Source organism: Ixodes scapularis, unplaced genomic scaffold (genome assembly GCF_016920785.2).
Source record: "Ixodes scapularis isolate PalLabHiFi unplaced genomic scaffold, ASM1692078v2 PGA_scaffold6__148_contigs__length_123643588, whole genome shotgun sequence".
Lineage (NCBI taxonomy): Eukaryota > Metazoa > Arthropoda > Arachnida > Ixodida > Ixodidae > Ixodes > Ixodes scapularis.
The window spans coordinates 103,578,078-103,598,271 of NW_024609881.1; the positions used below are offsets into that span (position 1 = coordinate 103,578,078).

The 20,194-nt window shown below is 41.1% G+C and overlaps 1 protein-coding gene across 1 annotated transcript; it reads right to left on the bottom strand.

The window, feature by feature from the left end:
* Nucleotides 1–1,302: 1,302 nt before the first annotated feature.
* Nucleotides 1,303–17,190, bottom strand: LOC115309322. Its single transcript, XM_029967557.4, has 2 exons — nucleotides 16,888–17,190; nucleotides 1,303–2,741 (listed from the first exon to the last, which is right to left on the bottom strand). The coding sequence occupies exon 2, from the start codon at nucleotides 2,607–2,609 to the stop codon at nucleotides 1,506–1,508; it is 1,104 nt and encodes a 367-aa protein (XP_029823417.1). The 5' UTR covers nucleotides 2,610–2,741; nucleotides 16,888–17,190; the 3' UTR covers nucleotides 1,303–1,505.
* Nucleotides 17,191–20,194: the final 3,004 nt, after the last annotated feature.

Here is a 20,194-nt window from a genome sequence, read left to right on the forward strand (position 1 = left end):
CTTTTTATTTCTTTTATTTTTTATTTAGAGTTAGTTAATATAGTAGTCTATCAGAAACGACCAACAGGAATTGTAATATATTGTTTGTATGGTCGCTATTAAGACTTGAATCTCGTGCTATGAGCGTTTTGAACGGGACTTCGCACAGGCGCTCTGCTGAGCAGAATTTTGGCCTATGTAAGGTTTTCTATTTATCGTTAGCAGTTACCTCAATATCCAACCATAAACATTAATAAATTTTGGAGTAGTGTACTTAAAAAAATTTACTTCGAAGTCCGTATCCACAAGTGCGGGCAAAGCGCTTACTTCCTCCCAATACTGGGGAATGCAGATCGTCAGAGAATTCCTTGGGGCCTTTTGCTTTCTGCTTTGAGTTTGAAATACCGAACTTGACATGTAATTGTCATATTTTCTTATGTCAAACAGATATGCAGTGCATATACATATGTACGATTTAGTATCTGACGCTTAGGAAGTAAGGTTTATTTTGTGCGCGTAAGGACTCTTTCTTAAAATAACAAGCATTTCGTAGCGTGTAAGGCTGAAAACGTTTAGTCATTTGTTTAGGTTTCATTTCTATTTTCAGTGATTCATGCCGGGTTACTTAAACTTCTTCCTCTTGACTTAAGTTTGTCCGGGAGTCTATATGTTACGTATCTTCTCCGTCAATACATAGGGCGAAGCTCACACACCTTGCAGATCACGCCAGTGCCAAGTAAATAAATATTCTTAGGATAAATATTGTTGCTACACTTGCTTTTACGCTCAGATATTGAGGTAAGTACTAACATTAAATAGAAAACCTTACATAGGTCAAAATTCTGCTCAGCTGAGCGTCTATGCGAAGTCCCGTTCAAAACTCTTACAGCACGAGATTCGAGTCCTAATAGCCGCCATACAAACAATATATTACAATTTCTGTTGGTAGGTCCTGGCAGACCACTCACTATATTACCTAACTAAATAAAAAATAAAAAAAGGTTTTTTTTTTTAGAAAATCGACTTTAAACTTGCAGGTTTTTCTAAAGAAAGACTTGCAAGTTAGAAGTCGATTTTCTAAAAAAACTTTTACCTTTCATTTATTTCATTTTTTATTTACAGTTTATTTACAAACATTTCTCATACAAATGATATTTTTCAATAGGGCGTTCAGTACTGTGGGTGCTTAATGCGCGCCATGCCCTTTGTGAGGCTAAAGTGAGTGATCTAATCACAACCCAGTATAAAGTTGCACTCTAATCATGCCTCGTTAAAAGTTAGACGTAGAATGCTGATTAGCGAATCTTACAGTACGCATATTACTCCTGAAAGACACATTTGCACTTTAATACGTACGGGAATAAAACAACAACGGGTTAGTTGTTGAATTCCTAACGAGCCGTACGTTTTGCTTCGAACTTCATAGTCGGCGTGCTCTATGTAGTCACGGAGTAGTAACACGGTCATAGTGAATTCCACGTGTATGCGCGTAGTCGCAAAATGTCTATCGTTTTGCTGATCACCATTTAGTGTTTGGGTGAGGAGGCCGGTAGCTTGCACCCATATTCCGAATACTCCGGCGGATGTCTCGAGAGCCAATCAATGCTCTTGATCTCACTGGCACCCAACTTCGTGGTACCGTAAAGCACCAGCCGCGCCAGCTGGCCAAAGTTCCTATCGTACTTGGACACGGTGTCAATCGTGATCGGCCCGAACCGTTTAGGTTCTGGCGGTACGTACGTTCCAATGTGCCTAAAGAACAGGTGGAACGCCGAGTAGTTTTTCCAGCTGTCGTCGCACTTGGCGTAAAGTATTTGGGCGTCGCTCTCGGCAACCCCGAAGTCGTGAGGAACGCTATGCACAAGTTCGGGATGTACGCTCAAGAACCTCTCAGTCGGGAGAACTCCAGCGTTCCAGTACCACAGGTCCGGTCGGTATTCGCGGTAGGACTCGTAGCAGAGCTTCAGGTAGCGGGTATCCTTGTGAGCCACGAGGACCTGATTACCCACGTTCGCTCCCGGAGGCCAGCCTATAGACATTTTGTAGCGGCGGTAAGGATCTAAACTCTTGACGATATAGGAGTCGCTGTCCAGGTAGATTCCTCCGTACTTCATGAGGACCTGAAGACGAACGACGTCCGAGGCGTGCTGAATGTAACTGAACTTGATCCCGAAGACCTCTGTCGGCCTCACCGTAGTCTGGAGCTTGAGGACAGGTATGTCCTTGATGAGGTACCACAGGGGACTTTGAACGGTCCTGTTGCACTGGTCGCAGTGAATCATCAGTGTTTCTGGCCGCTGATGCAACCAGGCCGCCCTGATGCAAACCGCTTCCACGAAGGACAGGGGGTTATCGCCGAATTTTATGAAGTGAACAATGTTTGGGACGATGTAAGTGATGCCGTCTTCCAGGGACTTGAAGTTCTCGCTTTCTTCGTACCATAATGTTGATTTGTTGATGGTGTCGAGGTTGCTGAGATTGCTCTTGACGGAAACGCGGGGCGCAATGTCGACCATGACTATGAAGAGATAAACGGTCACTATGATTGCGAAAGAAACAAAAAAAAGCGCTGGGAAGCCAAGGGGGTGCAGATGGCGGGCGCCGAAGCGTAGCACGGGCTGTGCTTTCATTTCAAAGTTAGAGACGTCTCGCGTTCGTTTTTCAGTGTTGATGTTTGACGTGAGCTGACGATCTACTCGCCATCAACGTAAGGCGTTAGGTAGCCTCATTCTGTATCTTTGTTTGCTTGAATTCTTGGGCCTCTGGAAGTAGAAAGAAATAAAAAAACAAGTAAATAACTCAAATTAAAATTTTGGCCTTTTTGATGCATCTTGTAGAACAAGTATTTTTGTGGCTATTTAAACCCAAACCGTGGGCAGGCTAAGAAAATATCTTAAAAGCCTTGCGCATCTTTTATGGAGAAGCATTGAATCGAATTTCTTCTATATGTAGAAGCACTCCACCCATATAACGTAAGCAAGAGTGTGTGGCTTGCATTGATGAGTAAAACATCGTTTTATTTCAAAATGACTTAAAGATGTATATCGTAACCCTATTGAAAATATTTCTAAAGGGCCCGTCAGCCTTGAAGGATTATGGGACCTCACAGGCCTTCAAAGCCCTTCAAAAGTACCCCACAGAAAAACCCTTCAAGGATACCCCATAGAAAAACCCTTTAGCCCCACAGCCCTTTAACCCGTCAGGCCCTTTAGCCCATCAACCCTTTAGACGCCCAAATGACTGTGAACCATAGACAAAAATGCAGGTCAAAACACTTAAAATTTATTGCCGACATTTAGTTTTACATGCATATTATAACTCAAAAAGCAACGCTCGTTCAAACCCGGCGCAAGGAGCTGTAGACGAAAGGGATCACATCAAACAGGGACAACTAACATCCTTATCACAAAGAAAAATACCTTTCAAAGTACTCACAATGCCGCTGGGTATATTCCTGATGTACGGTAGTTCAGCTAATAAAACCGAGCAGGTGCACCTCACGGACACATACACAGTCTCAGTAAGCACGTTTAGCGAAAACCACAAACTCGTAAGCAGCACCCGCCGCCGTTGAGAAATCCCGAGCACAGTCACGGTTTCGTCCATGATGACATCGCGCCGGAGTCTTCGGCGTATTTTTCGCTCGCTGGTCTGAAGTCGGACGGACGAAGAGGCGCAAGGAACAAGTCCGGACAGCGGCCGTCATCCACTGTCTCAACACCCACAGTGCCATAATCCCGGTGCGCAGGCACAACATGCGGTGGGACGCTGACCCCGACTGCCAGGCTTTGCAGCGAGTAAGCCGACACCGGCCACCATCTCCTTGAATGCGCTGAACACAAAGGCGCTCGAGCGGTGCTGAAGGCGGCCTGCGCCGAACTATGGTTCACCTGCGGTACCAAGAAAGAAACTGCACGGATCAAAACAGACTAAGGGGCGAGCCCTCAAAACCATGCATGCTCACCTTCCTGGAGGAAATTGGTCCGCTCCAAACATCCAGGCTCGTGGGATAACCGGAACCGCACACGGGCAGAGAGAAAATGGCTATGGCCTCCCCCGCTTGCACACACCACCCTCCTCCCCCCGAACGCTGGCCTGGCAGCCCTGCACCCTCTCCCCATCGCCGGGCGGAGAGAGGCGATTGCTTTTTGGGGACAGTCCCCCGTGGAAGACCGGTTCCCGGAACGAGTCGCTCCCGCGTACGTCCCTGTTCCTGGAAAGCGCGCACTGCTCTCGGCTTGTTCTTTTTTTTTTTCTTTTCTTTTTTTCTTCTTTTTTTTTGTTTTTTATACATGGTTGCACGTATTTCGCCTCGAGCGGACAGGATTGCGTTCGCCTCAAAACGCCGCTCGGCCAACACCACTCGGCCCGCGGCTCGTCAATTCTCCACATGGGCGGTCGCCCTCAGTAGCTCTTTCGCGACCGAACACCCGGGCAGTGACAGACGGGTCCAGGAGCCCATTCGTATTTGATAGAAGAGCAGTAATAAAAATCTGACCGTACTCACACACGATCGGAATTCTGCAAATACTTTTTTCCCCGTAGCGTACAATAAGCAGCTATGTTCTAATTCTGCGAAATGTGTTTTTTCCACCTGGGCCGTTGCCCACACAGACATATCAAGAGGCCTGAAGGTTTTCCCGACCCCATTAGAAAAGTTCTTGACAGGCTTTCAGACATTTCAAGGCATCGTAAAGGGGACTTTAGACATTTCAGGAGAGCCTCTGACGGGGCCAGTGAACCCACCAGGAAATATCGGTGCCCCCGTCAAACATCTCAGAAATTCCTGAAGTCCCTTTCACACCCTTTAAAAAAATCCTGAAGTTCCATCAGAGCGATTTTCAATAGGGAAACAACACACCCTTCAGCATCTTGTTTTTCACAGCAAATCGAGGTTCTGCCTTTGCAGAACCCTTTCATTGTAGTAGTTTCGTTTTTTAAGGTCGTGGTTACGTATCTAATGAGACAAATGGTACGCGGAGTTTCTAGAACTTATAAAAAACTAGACTAAAACAATTTAAGAAAGAACAAAATTGTGAAACATGTGGATTAACTTTCTTGCAGAACAGAGAGGTAACCAACCATCACTGCGAGCAGCCAAAAAATGACACATCTCAAAAAATGATAAGACCTGAAAAATGCGATTTGCAAAGGAACCATAGGAAAGTGTAAGGTCAGGCTAATTATCCTGTGGAAATAGAAGTTTTCAGGGGGAGGTACTTCGCGAAAGTAAGTTCTTCAGTTAAACACAAACGACGTGTGCATGTTCACACGTATTCCTCAAACACCTGCATGTATTACGTGTGGACAAGACACAACTCATATATACGTATATAAGCTACTTAAAAAAAGGCTTATCATATATTGAAGCATACACTTGGTTGACCAACGCTCTTGTTTACAACTAATTCACCAACACGCTCGTTTTCAGTTAAGGCTTATATAGAAAGCTGCACCATCTTGCTGTTATTTACCTAAATCATATGAAAATATCTGTCAGATTTTCGGCAGCGTAAATATTTTAACTAGGTTATCAGGTTATCAGCAACATAAAATGTAAAAGGCAATAGGATTTATACCACGACTATACCACGACTATGCACTAATCAACTTCACAAACAGTTACTCAAAAAGACTTGCTCAAAAAGATATTTTATAACGTTAAATTAAAACAGTTCAGTGGAAAGTAAATTGTTTTTCCTTATAATCCGCACAAGTGAAGCTTAGCAAAAAGGGGTTTTAAACCGTAAACGCTGCAAAGATCATCTTTGCAGTTGGTTCACAATAAAAAAAGCTTTTCGTCGGATCTTAAATACGACGTAATGTGTCAATCAATCAATCTTTTTCATTGCATCGATACAAGTGCAGCTGCCGGGAGGCATACAAAATGTCAACAGTTGTTGGATTGACAAGGTTTGGTCCCCCGTTTTCTTTGCAAACGAACTATAACAAAACAACAATAGAGAACAACTAGCAGACATGTGTGTCATATAAATCAAGAAACAGTTATATATCGTAGTGCTAAAATAGTTATATAAATATGGAGTTGAAGGTTTATACTATAAAAGAGGGGTTTAGTATGAACATCCCGTGGAACACTTGCAATGATACGGATAGCCTTTTTCCGGAGTATAAGTAGTTTGGTTGTGTTCGTGTTAGTGTGGTTCCCCAGAGCAGTTGGCAGTAATTTAAGATATGTAAAAATGAATGGTAATATAAAAGTAGTTTAATTATTTTTGATAGGTCCAAGGGCAACCTGCTTAGTACCCCTGTTATTTTTTATACTTTAGAAATTATTGTTTCAACTTGTATATTCCATGACATCTGTTCGCTAAATGCAACTCCTCAACTTTTATAATTTGAAGTGAGTTCAATACTAGTGGTACCAAACCGAAGCTCTGAGTATAATTTCATATTTTTGCCTCTAGGTCTGAAGAACATTTCTTTTGTTTTAGTAGCGTTCATGTGCAGATAATTTGCATTACTCAATGATATGACGCGTCCAGTAAGTTATGTGCAATTTGGGAACGTTTTCACGCTGAATCTGTTGTGGAAGATAAACCTGTATCTTCCGCGTAAATAACGAATGTTTAATCTGAACTGATGTTATTAATGACTTCGTTGTAAATATTCAAAAAGAAATGTCATTGTATATTTCAATGGGAAATATCTGCGGTCACTGTTTGAAATTCTGAAAAAATGGTTGCTGTTTTGAACAGTTTTCTGATGACACTTCAAGTAGGTAGCCAATGGCTGGAGTGCTGTTCCCCTAATTCCATAAAATTCAAGCACGGTTAGTAAAGTAGCATGGTTTATGCGATCAGAAGTCTTTAAAAAATGAACAAAAGTTCAAAGAGTTAGCAGTTTCTATTCATACGAATTTAAGATTAATTTCGGGTATTAACGCAAGTTCGGTACACATTCCTTTTCGAAAACCATACTGTGATGGACTGAAAATAAAGAGATGAAAACAAAAATTAGTTATTCGGCTTTGTATAATTTTTTCAAGGCAGTTGGAAAACACCGGTAATATAGAAATCGGTCTAAGTTTGTTTGCTTGTTATTATCCTCACACTTAAAATAATTCACTATAACTTTTGCTATTTGCGTTTTTTACGGAAAATTACCCTTTGATGCTATAGTATCCATACAGCAGCTGCGTTAGAACATCGAAAAAAATATTTTGCAGGCTGTATTTTACTGTTATTTATTTCACTGCACTTGAAATCTTCACTCGAAAAAAAATGGGCTGGCTATCTCAACGTCATTCGCGAGATTAAAGAGGCACTAGACTCCGATTTATTTTTTAGATAGCAGGAGATAACAGAAAAATGGATGCTACAGTCAAGGTTCACAAAAGTTATTAAAATAGTCTGCCTATTCTTTTTAGCTGAGCACTATGCCGTTTATATTAAGCTCATTTAAACTGCCACGAGTTTCTTTTCGATTCAGAACTTTATTATTTATTCGGCAATGCTATCAGTCCTTACCACGGGGACCGTGATGGGGGTGAGCAACAAAATTTAACATAAATAGACGCGCAGAACATGGTGTACAATATAACATTAGTAGCGCACTGTACGGTTATATATCAAGCACAAAGATAACACAGTCACGAAAAAGAAATACAGAAAGCACTGTGAGCAACAGATTTAAAACATGAATTTTACAAGAACTTTTCCAGACATCTCATAATTTCAGAAACAGTGTTGGCTGCAACAATGCATTCGGGCAGCGCATTCTACTCCTTTATCGTTCGGAGAAAAGAATAATTTTTAAACAAATTCTTGGCGTAACGCTATTCTTCAACTGCTCTAGTGTGTTTATTTCTCATAATTCTAGAAATATGAGGTCGTATCAATCTATCGTTGTCAAGCAGAAGTGTCACGTTTAAAATCATGTAAAGCACTTTCAAGCGTTTGTTCCTCCCCCTCTCTTCCAGAAGATTGATTCCTGCCATAGAATACTGTTCCGTGGGTAAATCTAGCCTCCTATACTTTGAAAAAAAACAACAAAAACGTTACGCCATTTTTTGAATTTTTCCAATTTTAATACTAACTTCTTTGTGTACAGGTCCCATACTTGACTGGCATATTCTAGACTGGGTCTTGTCAGCATCTTAAAAGCTAGAGTATAGTCTCCGGACTGGCCATTTTTGACGACCTTCTTAATGACCAAAGTTTACCCGTAGCTTTATTAAATTTATTATTGGCGTGCGTAGACCGTTGGTTAATGTTACCCCTGAAGTATTTAAATTCGTCGTTTAAGTGGTAGTTATGCACTGCAGGAGTTTTCACATGTGTCATTGGCATGCAAATGGTCTTTTCCAGGTTTAAAGATATCTGCCAGCTTTCACACCACTTGCTGTTTTTTTGTGTAAACAACCATTCAACTTGACGTAGTCAGTGTCATCGTTTACATAATTATACAAAATGCTATCATCAATGAAGAGTCTTGGTTTTATAGTAATGCCACCAAGGACTTCAGTGATAAAAACTAAAAATAAGAAGGGTCCGAGTACAGATCGCTGTGGGACTCCTGAGTAAACTTCTTGTAGCATCGAATCATGTGCATCAATACTAACAAACTGTTTTCGAAAAGTCAAAAATGCTTCAATCCATCGCAGGAGTCCTGAATTCTTTAGCAAGCGCTCTAGCTTAAAGAGCAGCTTATTATGGTTCACCTTGTCAAAGGTCTTCTGCAAGTCTGAAAATATTATGCCGGCCTGGCCTCTATTATTAAGAGTCGAAGACAAATCATGAATTAGTGATGTTAATTGTGTTGTTGTAGACAAACCTCTTCGAAACCCGTGATGATTGCTATCAAGTACATGATATCTGAAAACGTTCTTATATGCTTTGAAATGACGTGCTCTAACATGATAGGATGAATGCTTGGGCGAGTTGGTGAACCATACTTGACGGTGACAGCGCAGAGAAAATCAATCTCACACCAGGGTCATTCCATGCCAAAGGGGACGGCAATTTTCGTCATATTTTGGATATGCTTGAAAAAAATAATATGAATAAAGACACATTTGAAAGTAAGGATGGCTAAGTTTGAGGGCTGAATTATGTTTATTTTTGCTGACACAATGCTCCAAAGTGCCGGGAATTCAAGAAAACCTCTTGTATTTAAAAAAAATTGCTGAAAAAAAGATATTCTTACCACATAATTTTACGTTTGCATGCAATGAAGCATAAATATATTCTATCTTATCTTGAAAGGAAAACACCTTACGCCGCCATTTTGGGTCCAGACAGGCACTCCAAACCGAAGTAAATTTTTAAGATTTCTTGATTTTTTTTAGTCAACTTGAAATTAAAATTTGACTAAGAAAATTTTTTTACTTATTTTCATAAACCTTATACTCGACTAGGTTTCATTACAACAGTAAAAAATTATTCGGACAGTTTTTGAATAAAATGGTGAATATGACACTTTCTTCAAAAACTGCCCTATAGAGGGTAAAAAAAAGCCATGTGGGCAACGGTGCTCGCATTTTCTGAAATAGCCAAAAGTTTAACCGACCCCATCTGTTCAACATATCAAAAAATTGTAAAAGTATTTTTGTTATTTTGGAGAAATTATTTTTTTTAAATATGAGGCAGAACGGCATCACCTCCAGGCGTCCACCTCGTCGGGAACGCACGCCGTCGTCTGCTGCGGTCGAGTGAAACACTGCACGGGGTACTTACTTTCGTTAATTATATTTGTATAGCTAAAGCTGAGGATCTTGACATTATGACATGTTTTTTTTTATAGTGACTAGAGAGTGCATATTTTTTTTTCTCTAAACAATATGTCCGGGCGCGCTTGCAAGTTGAATAGCGACAACTCGAAATATTGTTTGGGATACTTTTTATCAAAGCCGGAACAAAGCACATTTGCAGCTCACTGACGTTTTTGTTTCTTATGTAGATAAATATAAAATATAGTGAAGAAATACTATATCACATTTAGAATATCAGTGTTTCATTAGCTTTCAGTTCGTGTCATAGGCTAGAACACTGCGCACGTCTGGAACGTCATGGGTGTGAACCGCCTGCCGCGATGTCTTAAATTCGCATGGAAAACTTCCTGCACGATGGACGTGAGTGTTATTTTAGCCACCACGTAATAATATTCTTTTGGCACGCTAATTTGAAGGCTTTAATTCCACTTTACATATGCTCAGGTGACTGGAGACAAAGCCGTCGTCTACTAACCGAGTTTGTGAACGCAGACGGTTCATCAAAATTGGTTAGCAGACGGCGCGTATTCACTTTTTGGTCATACTGCGTTTTCTTGTAAGAAATGAAATAGTGAACGCTGAAGATCGTCAACGATGCCGAGCGATAACGGTGATTTTCCTCCTTTTCAACGAAAAGGTATTGGGGTGCGAATACATAGTGCAACTGAAATACAGAGAGTGAAACATTAAAAGAAACATATCATTAAGAGCGGATATTCAGGCCAACGGCCATTCGAAGGTTACAACACAACAAAAGCATGTTGCGTGTTTACCACTTGCAAAATATATGTCTCCCCTATATGAAAAAAAGTTCTGTGTTGTGCTCCTATCGAAAACCCCTAAATATGAGTATTCGCCTGCCCTTTCTGGTATATTGATACATTATCTCAGTGACATCTGTACATAGTATTTCTGGACTATATATTACATTTATGTACATAAGAAAAAAAGAAATGTCGATGAACTACAAATGTGCTTTGTTTCGGCTTTGATAAAAAGTATCCCAAACAGTATTCGAGTTGTCGCTATTCAACTTGCAAGCGCACCCAAACATATTGTTTAGACAAAAAAAAATCCCCTTTCTAGTCACTATAAATAGACATGTCATAATGTCAAGATTCTTAGCGTTAGCTATACAAATATAGTTAACGAAATTAAGTTCCCCGTGCAGTGTTTCACTCGACCGTAGCAGACGACGGCGTGCGTTCCCGACGAGGTGGCCGCCTGGAGGCGATGTTGTTCTGCCTCATAATTAAAAAATAATTTCTCAAAAATATCAAAAAGTACTTTTCTAATTTTTTTATATGTTGAACAGATGGGGTCGATTAAACTTTTGGCTATTTCAGAAAATGCGAGCACCGTTGCCCACACGGCTTTTCTTTACCCTCTATAGGGCAGTTTCTGAAGAAAGTGTCATATTCACCATTTAATTAAAAACTGTCCGAATAATTTTTTACTGTTGTAATGAAACCTAGTCGAGTATAAGGTTTATAAAAATAAGTTGAAAAATTTTCTTAGGAAAATTTTAATTTCAAGTTGTCTAAAAAAATCAAGAAATCTTAAAAATTTGCTTCGGTTTGGAGTGCCTGTCTGGACCCAAAATGGCGGCGTAAGGTGTTTTCCTTTCAAGGTAAGATAGAATATATTTATGCTTGATTACATGCAAACGTAAAATTATGTGGTAAGAATAGCTTTTTTTCAGCAATTTTTTGAAATGCAGGAGGTTTTCTCAAATTCCCGGCACTTTGGAGCATGACGTCAGCAAAAATAAACATAATTCAGCCCTCAAACTTAGTCATCCTTGCTTTCAAATGTGTCTTTATTGATATTATTTTTTTCAAGCATATCCAAAATATGACGAAAATTGCCGTCTCCTTTGGCATGGAATGACCCACCAGACAATCAGCGCGTGTGCTTGTCGTCTTGAGTGTCTGGTGTGAGATTGGTTTTCCCTGCGCTGTCACCGTCAAGTGGGCTCTAACAATTTGCAACAGGTAGATGTTAAGCAAATGGGTCTATAGTTTGTAACTAAGGTTGCATTACCATTTTTATGAACAGGTGTTATTTTGGCGATTTTCCAGTCATCTGGGACAGTTGCATCTGTCCCAGATGGAACATCTGTTCTATCTGGGACAGAGGACGATTTTCCAGTCATCTGGGACAGTTCCATCGGTCCCAGATGAAAATATCTCTTAAAGACGAGATTGAGATACTTCGAACACCATGCACTGTAAGGATATAAGAATTCGTTGGTAATATTATCACGACCAGCTGCTTTCTTTGGATCGATACAAGGTAGTAAGGAGAAAATACCTTCTTCTGATATCTTTACGTCATTCATTGGGGGAACATTTTCAAATAAAGAAAACTCTGGGAGGACACAATAATCAGTAGAAAAAACACTGAAAAAATATTAATTGAAAACATTTGCGATTTGTTTCTTGTTTTAAATAACCCTACTTCCTGCTATCACCTTGGTAACTTCTTTTTGACTTGATGTTAGTTGTCGCCAGAACCTCCGTGGTGAATATTTTATGAAGCTTTGCATCTTATCATTAAAAAAGGATAATTTCGTTGCCTTTACTTTTGATTTAAGTTCCGTACTTAGCATCAGTATTTTAGCCTGTAGGAGCCCATCCTTTGGATTCCGTTTTTTTGCGCACATTGGAACGAACATATGAATGCACTCTAGTAAAATGCTTTTAAAATTAAGCCATAGCTCGCCCAATATAATCAAGGGGTTAATATCAAGGTCCTCAAATGAGTCGTAGTTAAAGCCTAGGTGATCAATAATTGAATCATCATCAGCTTTCTTAAAACTTCTGTATGAAGATATTTCCGTTTTCTTAAGTGGAGCCTCCAACGATAGTTCCAAGTATACACTACTGTGATCTGCAATTCCCGGGTGAATCTTGCAATCATGTGTAACTTGAGAGGATCTCACTGACAAATATCAAATCTATTAGGGATCGTGATTCCCCTTGTACCCTAGTATGCTCTTTAACAACCTCTGTCAAGTTGTGCGAAAAAGCCAAATCCAGAAATTCTTCAGAGCACGACACTTCACTGTCCTCAGTTTCTAGTGTGGCCCAGACTATCCTACCGAGGTTGACATCTCCCATCAAAATAATGTTTTTGGAACTTACTTTTAATTTAAAAAGAAACCCATTCAACTCATTAAAATATCCAATGGGCATTTTTGGTGGGTGACACCGACTATTAGTCTACTGTTTTTCCACTTGATCCTGCACCATACATTTTCAATACCTGGAGCACCTTCCATTTCAAAAGCGATTAGGGACAATTCAACTATTAGGGCAACACCTCCTCCTCTACTTCCTTTGTCCTTTCAAAAATATTATAATCAGGGGAACTATCTCATTGTTTGATCACTTTTTTTTATTGTGAAAAGCTTTTTTTGAAGTGTCAGTGCATGATTGCTCTTTTACTTCTTGTATGTATTACCACTCCTGTAAAGGCCTTATAAAGCGCCGACAGTATCAATAAATAAATAAATAAATAATGAATCCAAGCCAGGTTTCAGTAATAGCCACTATACTGGGGTCGTGATCTCTTAAGATGTGTTCTAGCTGAAGCGTTTTATTGATTATACTTCCAGAATTAAGGTTGATTAGTAGGAGGGTTTTTGTTTCTTGTGAACTAGGTTCACGTCATTGTTCATTGTTCATTGGGCGGTACATTGGGTGCAAAAACTTGAACCCTCTGGTCAGCACCTGAGTTCCATCCGTACATTACTCCATTGATGTTTAGCTTGTCGTACGATAGGAACACCTTGTCTACATTTCGTTTATTTCCAGCTGCACTCTCTTAGCTTCCCCCTAATAACTCTTACGTTACTAGAAAAGTCCTCATTAATTAAAAAAAAAACAAGTCCCTTTAAGCTTTTCGGCATTTCTAAGTACGTTTTGTTTTTCGTAATTACTTCCAAAGCTTAATATGACTGGCCTCGGCTTTCTGCTGGGTAGCCTTCCAAAACGGTGAACCCTTTCGACAGACGTTACTTCAACACTAATTTTTGCTTTGAAAACATCTTCAACTACTTGTTTTGTTGGTAAGATTGTTTTTGTAATTTTTTTATGAAAAAAATGCTGATATTTTTTTTTAGTTGTTCAGAGAGTCTTCGAGTAGCTTATTTTGACCCCCTTTGAAGCGTTTTAAATTTTAACTGCTCCGAGTTTGTAAAAAGTGGGCGTACAGTTTAACCTTTAAACACATTAGTTTTAAACAAATTTGGTGACCCACGGTTAAACTAAGTTTCTTGTTCGTTCGCCACTTTAATTTTCGAAAACTTGTTATACGTATCTGTGTACATATAATTAGCAAATATAGTATGCATCAACACGGACAGCACTGTATACTTGGCTCAATTTACATTGCAAATATGTGATCGAAACCTCTCACGTGTATAGGATTAATATTTTTAAATTCAGATATGTTCTCTTGATCGATTTTGTGTACTAAAGTCTGCCTTGTTCACAAACAGGTACATAAGTAAATAATCACTATACTGCGCATTTATAACTCCTGTAGAGGTGGTGCTCACACATTTGTTATAAAATATACATAATGCTACTGAATAAGATGCTACATGAGTTGGGGGAAAATAAAATTTGAACAATTGTTCGACGCGAGACAGTAGCAAATGTCAAGTTCCGTCGATGTCTCCAATCCATAATAATCTTAAACTCCCCGCCGAATGAAATATCGTCTTAACAAATATTTGTACAATAAAAAAAAATTCTTCTATGTAACAAAAAAAAAATTGTCTATATTTTCATTGGGTGATCCAAACAACACGAAACAAAATATTTGTTTTTCACACTTTGAGAGTAAAAATCTCAAAATAGCAAGCACACAATCAAGATTAATGTTGAAACGCCTATTTATTTCCAGAAAATTACTCTAACGAACATCCAGACGAAAGAAAAAAAAAAAAGAAACTACCATGATGTGACTTGACTGGGTAAGGTACCTGCTACACCGAGAAGCTCTCGCCACCCCGTCTGCCATCGCGATTTATAAAGTAAATAAGATGTGTATCCACGAAGCCGGAGCATCTATAATTCAGTTTGATACCAAGTCTCGGTTAAAATTACAATATCAAAGTTGAAATTCAAGTCTCGCAGAAAAACGCGTAGCTCATCTACGATGATAGAAAAAATCGTAAGGGTGCAGGCGAGCTGGTGAATATTAACCATGTTGAAATAACCTGAGACTGGGGTAGAGAAGAAGCATCAAAGCGTAGAAGGGACAGAAAATAGACAGGAGGACGTCTCAAACTCAGCTGAGTTTGAGATGAGCTGAGTTTGAGACGTCGTCCTGTCTATTTTCTGTCCCTTCTACGCTTTGATGCTTCTTCTCTACCCCAGTCTCAGGTTATTTCAACATGGTTCATCTACGATGTTTCGCGCAGATCGGAAGGTTTGAGTGAAGAATTGTAAGTGGTTCCCTTCTGTAAGAACGGTAAATGTTTCTGACTTCGGTAGGAATTATGCGGTGCTCGAACTTCCATGTCAGATGGTAGATATAAATAAAAGACACACACACGCACACACGCACGCACGCATCAAGCATATTTCAGAATTTTTGCCTGGTCATCGACAGGGATGGTTTACAACCTTGCAATGATTAAGCCGCAATTTGATCTCACAGAACCACCTCCAATGCGTAATGCACATCGGAGAACAAAGCGATTACACTGAATTGCTTGGTCGCGGAACCGGCGAGGCAGAGGAGTTGCATATAAAAACGTTCTTATAGCTGCCCTAGAAAAAAACAGTATGGGGAATGTGAGACTAAGGTCGACACTTACTTCGGTTTTGACATCGCGCGCAACGAGCGAGCAATCGCCGATAAGCCCTTCTTCGGAACTGTACCAATGTAACACGTCCCGTTTCCATAGAAACAAGGTAATCGTTATCAGGACGCGGTAGAAGTTATGTGAAAAAAACCATTGCGAAACACGCGACGCCCATTGTGGTAGCAGGAATTAGTTCAGAGTACAATTCGCGCCTAAGAAGTAATCTTCAGAACACAGTGAAACGTAAGCAAGTGGACAAAAAGTGGACAAGTGGACAATCAGAGCCAATCAGAGCTCTGATTGGCTCTGATTGAAGGATAGGGGGTAGACCACGAAGCAAGCTGCCTTGAGGTCTCTACCCACTATCCTTCAGTCAGGGCCAATCGGAGCTCAGCGTTCTCGCGTCACCACAACCCCCTGCGCAAGGAGCAGACGAACTTGCGCTGCGCACAATCACTGAAAACTTAAATAACGCCGGGCGTGGCGAGTCCCAGGCATCTAATTATCGCTCCGCAACCAATCGCGTTGCAGCATCAGTTGATTAAAACTTCGAAGAACCAATCACAAAGCAGCAAGATGTATTATCATAATAGGACACGCACTGCGTTCGTTCAGCTGTTAGCGACTCTAATATGTGGTGAAACGTAAAAAACACAAAGGAGACTCCGCCCACTTTGAAGCCAATGGGGCGTAAGAACTAGAAAGAAGCGTTTGGTCCTGTCTCGTCTTCCTCGTGTCGTCGTTTTTTAGGCGCTTCACAGGTTAAACATGTACAAACTAGCCCACCTATCCATTTTACAGAAAGAAGGCTCCGCCCCCTTTGTAGCCGACTAGTGAGAATCGTCGCAGAAAACATTGAGCGGAAAATTGTCTTTTAATGGCGTCTAAATATATTCTTTACAACTAATTCGCTTTTTTTACCTATACATTTAGGATTATTCTGAGGCTCCCGGATAGTTCTTTTTAAAATTTGCATACTTCCAAGTCTAGCAGAAATTTGAGGACAAAAATGTAGTTCCTTTTCAAATGAACGCTAGATATCCGCAAATTATTGCCTCCCAGTCGACACACGCACGTATACTCGTTACAAATTTTCAGTCGCACTCCGTAACGTGCTATGCAAAACCAAAATTGTGCTCATTCTGAAAAAAAAAAAAAACAGGACTTAAAAAAATAAAAGTGGGGAAAGAGGTTATTATGAACGAGTAATACACTGCGAGTTATCGGTTCTCCAAACACACACACACACAAAAAAAAAATTAAAATTGCTTATGAAATTTGAATTTTTCTTGAGGTATAACAGTTCGAAAAATTAACCGATCGATCGAAGATTGAATAAAACGTGTCCACTTACCGTTCAACTTGCGTTCCTGAATGTCGTGCGGGTATTCGTTACTCCAGTCCAGATATTACGGCCTTCGGTGAAAGAGGAATGAATCGGGATAGAACACCGGTGATAGAAGCTCGGAAGGCAGAGCGATAAAGAGATAGCGACAAGTGGTTGATAAACAAAGCGTTGCGCTCAAGGGAACGCCAAGATAAGAATGTCCGTTCCGACAGGCAGCGAGAGCCATCCTGCGGTTCCCGAGGATACTAGCAATTCTTATCGCTTTGTTTCGCGCACACTTGTAACAGGTTCCACGCAGACTCAGTTATAACTATAGTCGGTGACAGATTAAAAGTCTAGGGTAAGCTCCTCTTATCTCTCTACTCTTAAGCAAAGTGAACGCTCGAGAGAAGGTCGCCCTCTATCAGCGTTCGCTCTGCTGAAGGGGAAAGGGGTGGGAGGAGCTTCCACTAAACTTTAAATCTCTCACCGACTTTAGTTTCACGCAAACTGTTACACGTTACTTCTACATAGCTGCTTTTTTATTTTTTTTTTGGGGGGGGGGGGGGGCGGGGGGGGGGCGAGGGGGGGTAACAAGTAACTCTGTTTAGTTACTTTTGTGGGGAAATGTGTATAAAACAAGTACCCGGCCTAGTTCTCTCACACTGGCTTGCGCTTGTAACTTACAAATCGAGAAGATTCTAAATGTACCAGAAAAGATGTACACAAGGTATGTCTCTATACCCACAGCTATCCCTAAAGAAACGCGCCAAAACGCAAGCAATAATTAACGACGACGAAGATTGAGACACAAAACTTGAAAGTATAAAACAGCGAGGACGAGGACGGGAACGGGGCATCTTTTACTACTACTGTTTCATCAAACGACACATTCAGAGTAACGATCACTGAGGTGGCGTTTTTTCTTTTTTTAAATCGCACTAGCCAGTAACGTACAGTCACTAACGATATGAAAAGCCCAGACGAGCACGTGGCTCCGAGAACCTCTAGTGATATCTAACGGAAGGAAGCTCCAGCTATCATCGGTAACTAACTGTCACGTGGACAAGCGGCATTTCAGCGGCTGTTTGATTTTTGTCGTTATTTTCCACTCGGTCGGCAAATGATTTCAGAGTCAACAGCGATAGTAGTAGTGCTCGGTGAAATAAGATAAAAACCGCTTATCGTCGGTCATCCCGCTAACTTATTATCAAGAGCCCGAAAACTGATAACTGCACCTGTCGACCGGCTGGATCCAGCCACACTTGATTCTGCCTTTTGATTGCGGAACGCCTTTATATTCCGTGGATGTTGTAGAACCAGATTGGACCATTTCAACTGAACAACTGTTTATTAAAGATAGACACTGCAAGTAACATTGCTATAAAGACAATTTCGAACAGAAGACGTGTTAACCGCGTCTTTCCTTTAGGCCAGGGGTCTCAAACACTCGGCCCGCTGGGACGCGGGCCGCAAGCAACCGGCTGCGAGTCCCGGTTCCCATGTCTCGATCGCTGGAAATGGCATGCGCCATATTGATATGATCTCGTCGATTCATTTTCGCTCGAAAACTACCTCTGCTCTTTTAACGTATTCACATGGTTTATACTTACCTGTGTTCATTTTTCCTTTGTTCCGCTTTATTTTTTGCTTTCCAGCTATTTGTAATGTAGAGCAATTCCGCTACTAGGTTGCAGGCGGAAGCTATTCGTTGAAGGATGTATTTCGGCTGCGTAAACTCTCAATCAGCAGGAGCAACTGCCAAAGATATAAAGCGAAAAGCTCGGAATTCTAGTCTTTAAAGGGGCACTGACACATCAAAATCATATTTTTTTTTATTATCTGAAACGGTCGAAAACGGTGCCGGGACATTACCCTCAAAATTTGAAATTTGGGAATTCAGTATTCGTGAAGTAAAAAAACAATTTCCAAATGCCGAATTCGAAGTTCCCGCGCGATCGGCGCCGGTGCCTTGACGTCAAAAATTGCGGAGACCTGAGAGTCCCCTTTCCTGTCACCACTCCCTGCTGTTGCCATGGCGACCCAAAGCGAGGAGGAAAGGAGCGAGCGCCGGCTAGCGCCGGCGTTCCGGCGGACCGGTTTTGAGCGGTGTCGCCTGTTTTCCGTTGGAGGATACAAATCCAGGAGACGGCACCACAACGAACTCCCGATTTTTGGTATTTCAAAAAGAAGGGCCGTAGCGCGTTCGGAATTGCGTTAAAAAACACGTTTTAGGATTGCCGTAATTAAATGTTATAGAGATGTCGCCTACAAAGCTTCTAAATTTCCTGATTTTCGACGTCACCGATCAAAAGAAGCGAGGAGGCGAGAGGCGGGAAAATCAAACGCCAAAAATAAAAAGGGGCGCGTGCGCGCGGGAAAATTTTTTTTCGCGATGCGGTTTTTTTTGCGTGTCTATGGCTGCAACTTGCATCGTTTTAGACAATAAAAATAAATACGACCTTTGGGGTGTCAGTGCCCCTTTAAGAAATATCCCCATTAAAAGACAATCATTTGTTCGAAGTGTTGTAATAAAAATCACCAGAAAAGCAAGAACTGCCAAATTAACTTATTGTTTTTAGAGAAATGTTGAGTTTGGTTAATTGCTGAGTGAACTGAGCAACGGGAACGACAGTGTACTTGTTTTCTTGTTCTATTAAAAATGCCAGCACATTGGCGGGGCTGTGTCATTTTAATTCTTGTTATCACATCCCGCCACGACCCAAAGTAGTCATATAAACAAATCAAATCTAAAGATGTCGCAGTCAAAACTGCGGGTTTACCAAAAGCATAGAGCACGAGGTCTCTTATTTTTTAAAATTTTTTGAACACCCTCCCCACCCCACCCCCGTCTTACGTTGGCCCTTGACCTTTTCGGTGTGGGCTATCTGGCCCCCATACTCAAATGAGTTTGAGACCACTGCTTTAGGGGAACCCAACACAAAGAGACCCTGAGCCCCACACGGGCAACCCAGAGATTACCCCGTTCCTCTCTCTCCTTGTCATAAAACACTACGCCGACCACGTAGACTAAACACACTCCGAAAAACTCCCCGTCCCTGGGTCGGGTTTCCAAACTACGTCACCCCCTCGCCGCGGCTCAAGTGATCTGTGGTATACGAGCCAGTATATAGACCGAGGTGGCACGTGAAACCCTATCCGCAACAGTGGAATCAGCATAAACTCAGCGGCAACCTTTCAAGTGGGGACTGACGACAAAAAACTTGATCAACTACTAAAGCCTTCATAGACCCTTTTCGAAAGTCCGCGCCTATGATTGTACACCATTGCTTGCTCACGCTCTCCGAACAGGCATTGGACACGAATGCTGACG

Coding starts and splice junctions, on each gene's coding strand:
- LOC115309322 (XM_029967557.4), bottom strand. CDS start 2,609: ATGAAAGCACAGCCCGTGCTACGCTTCGGCGCCCGCCATCTGCACCCC.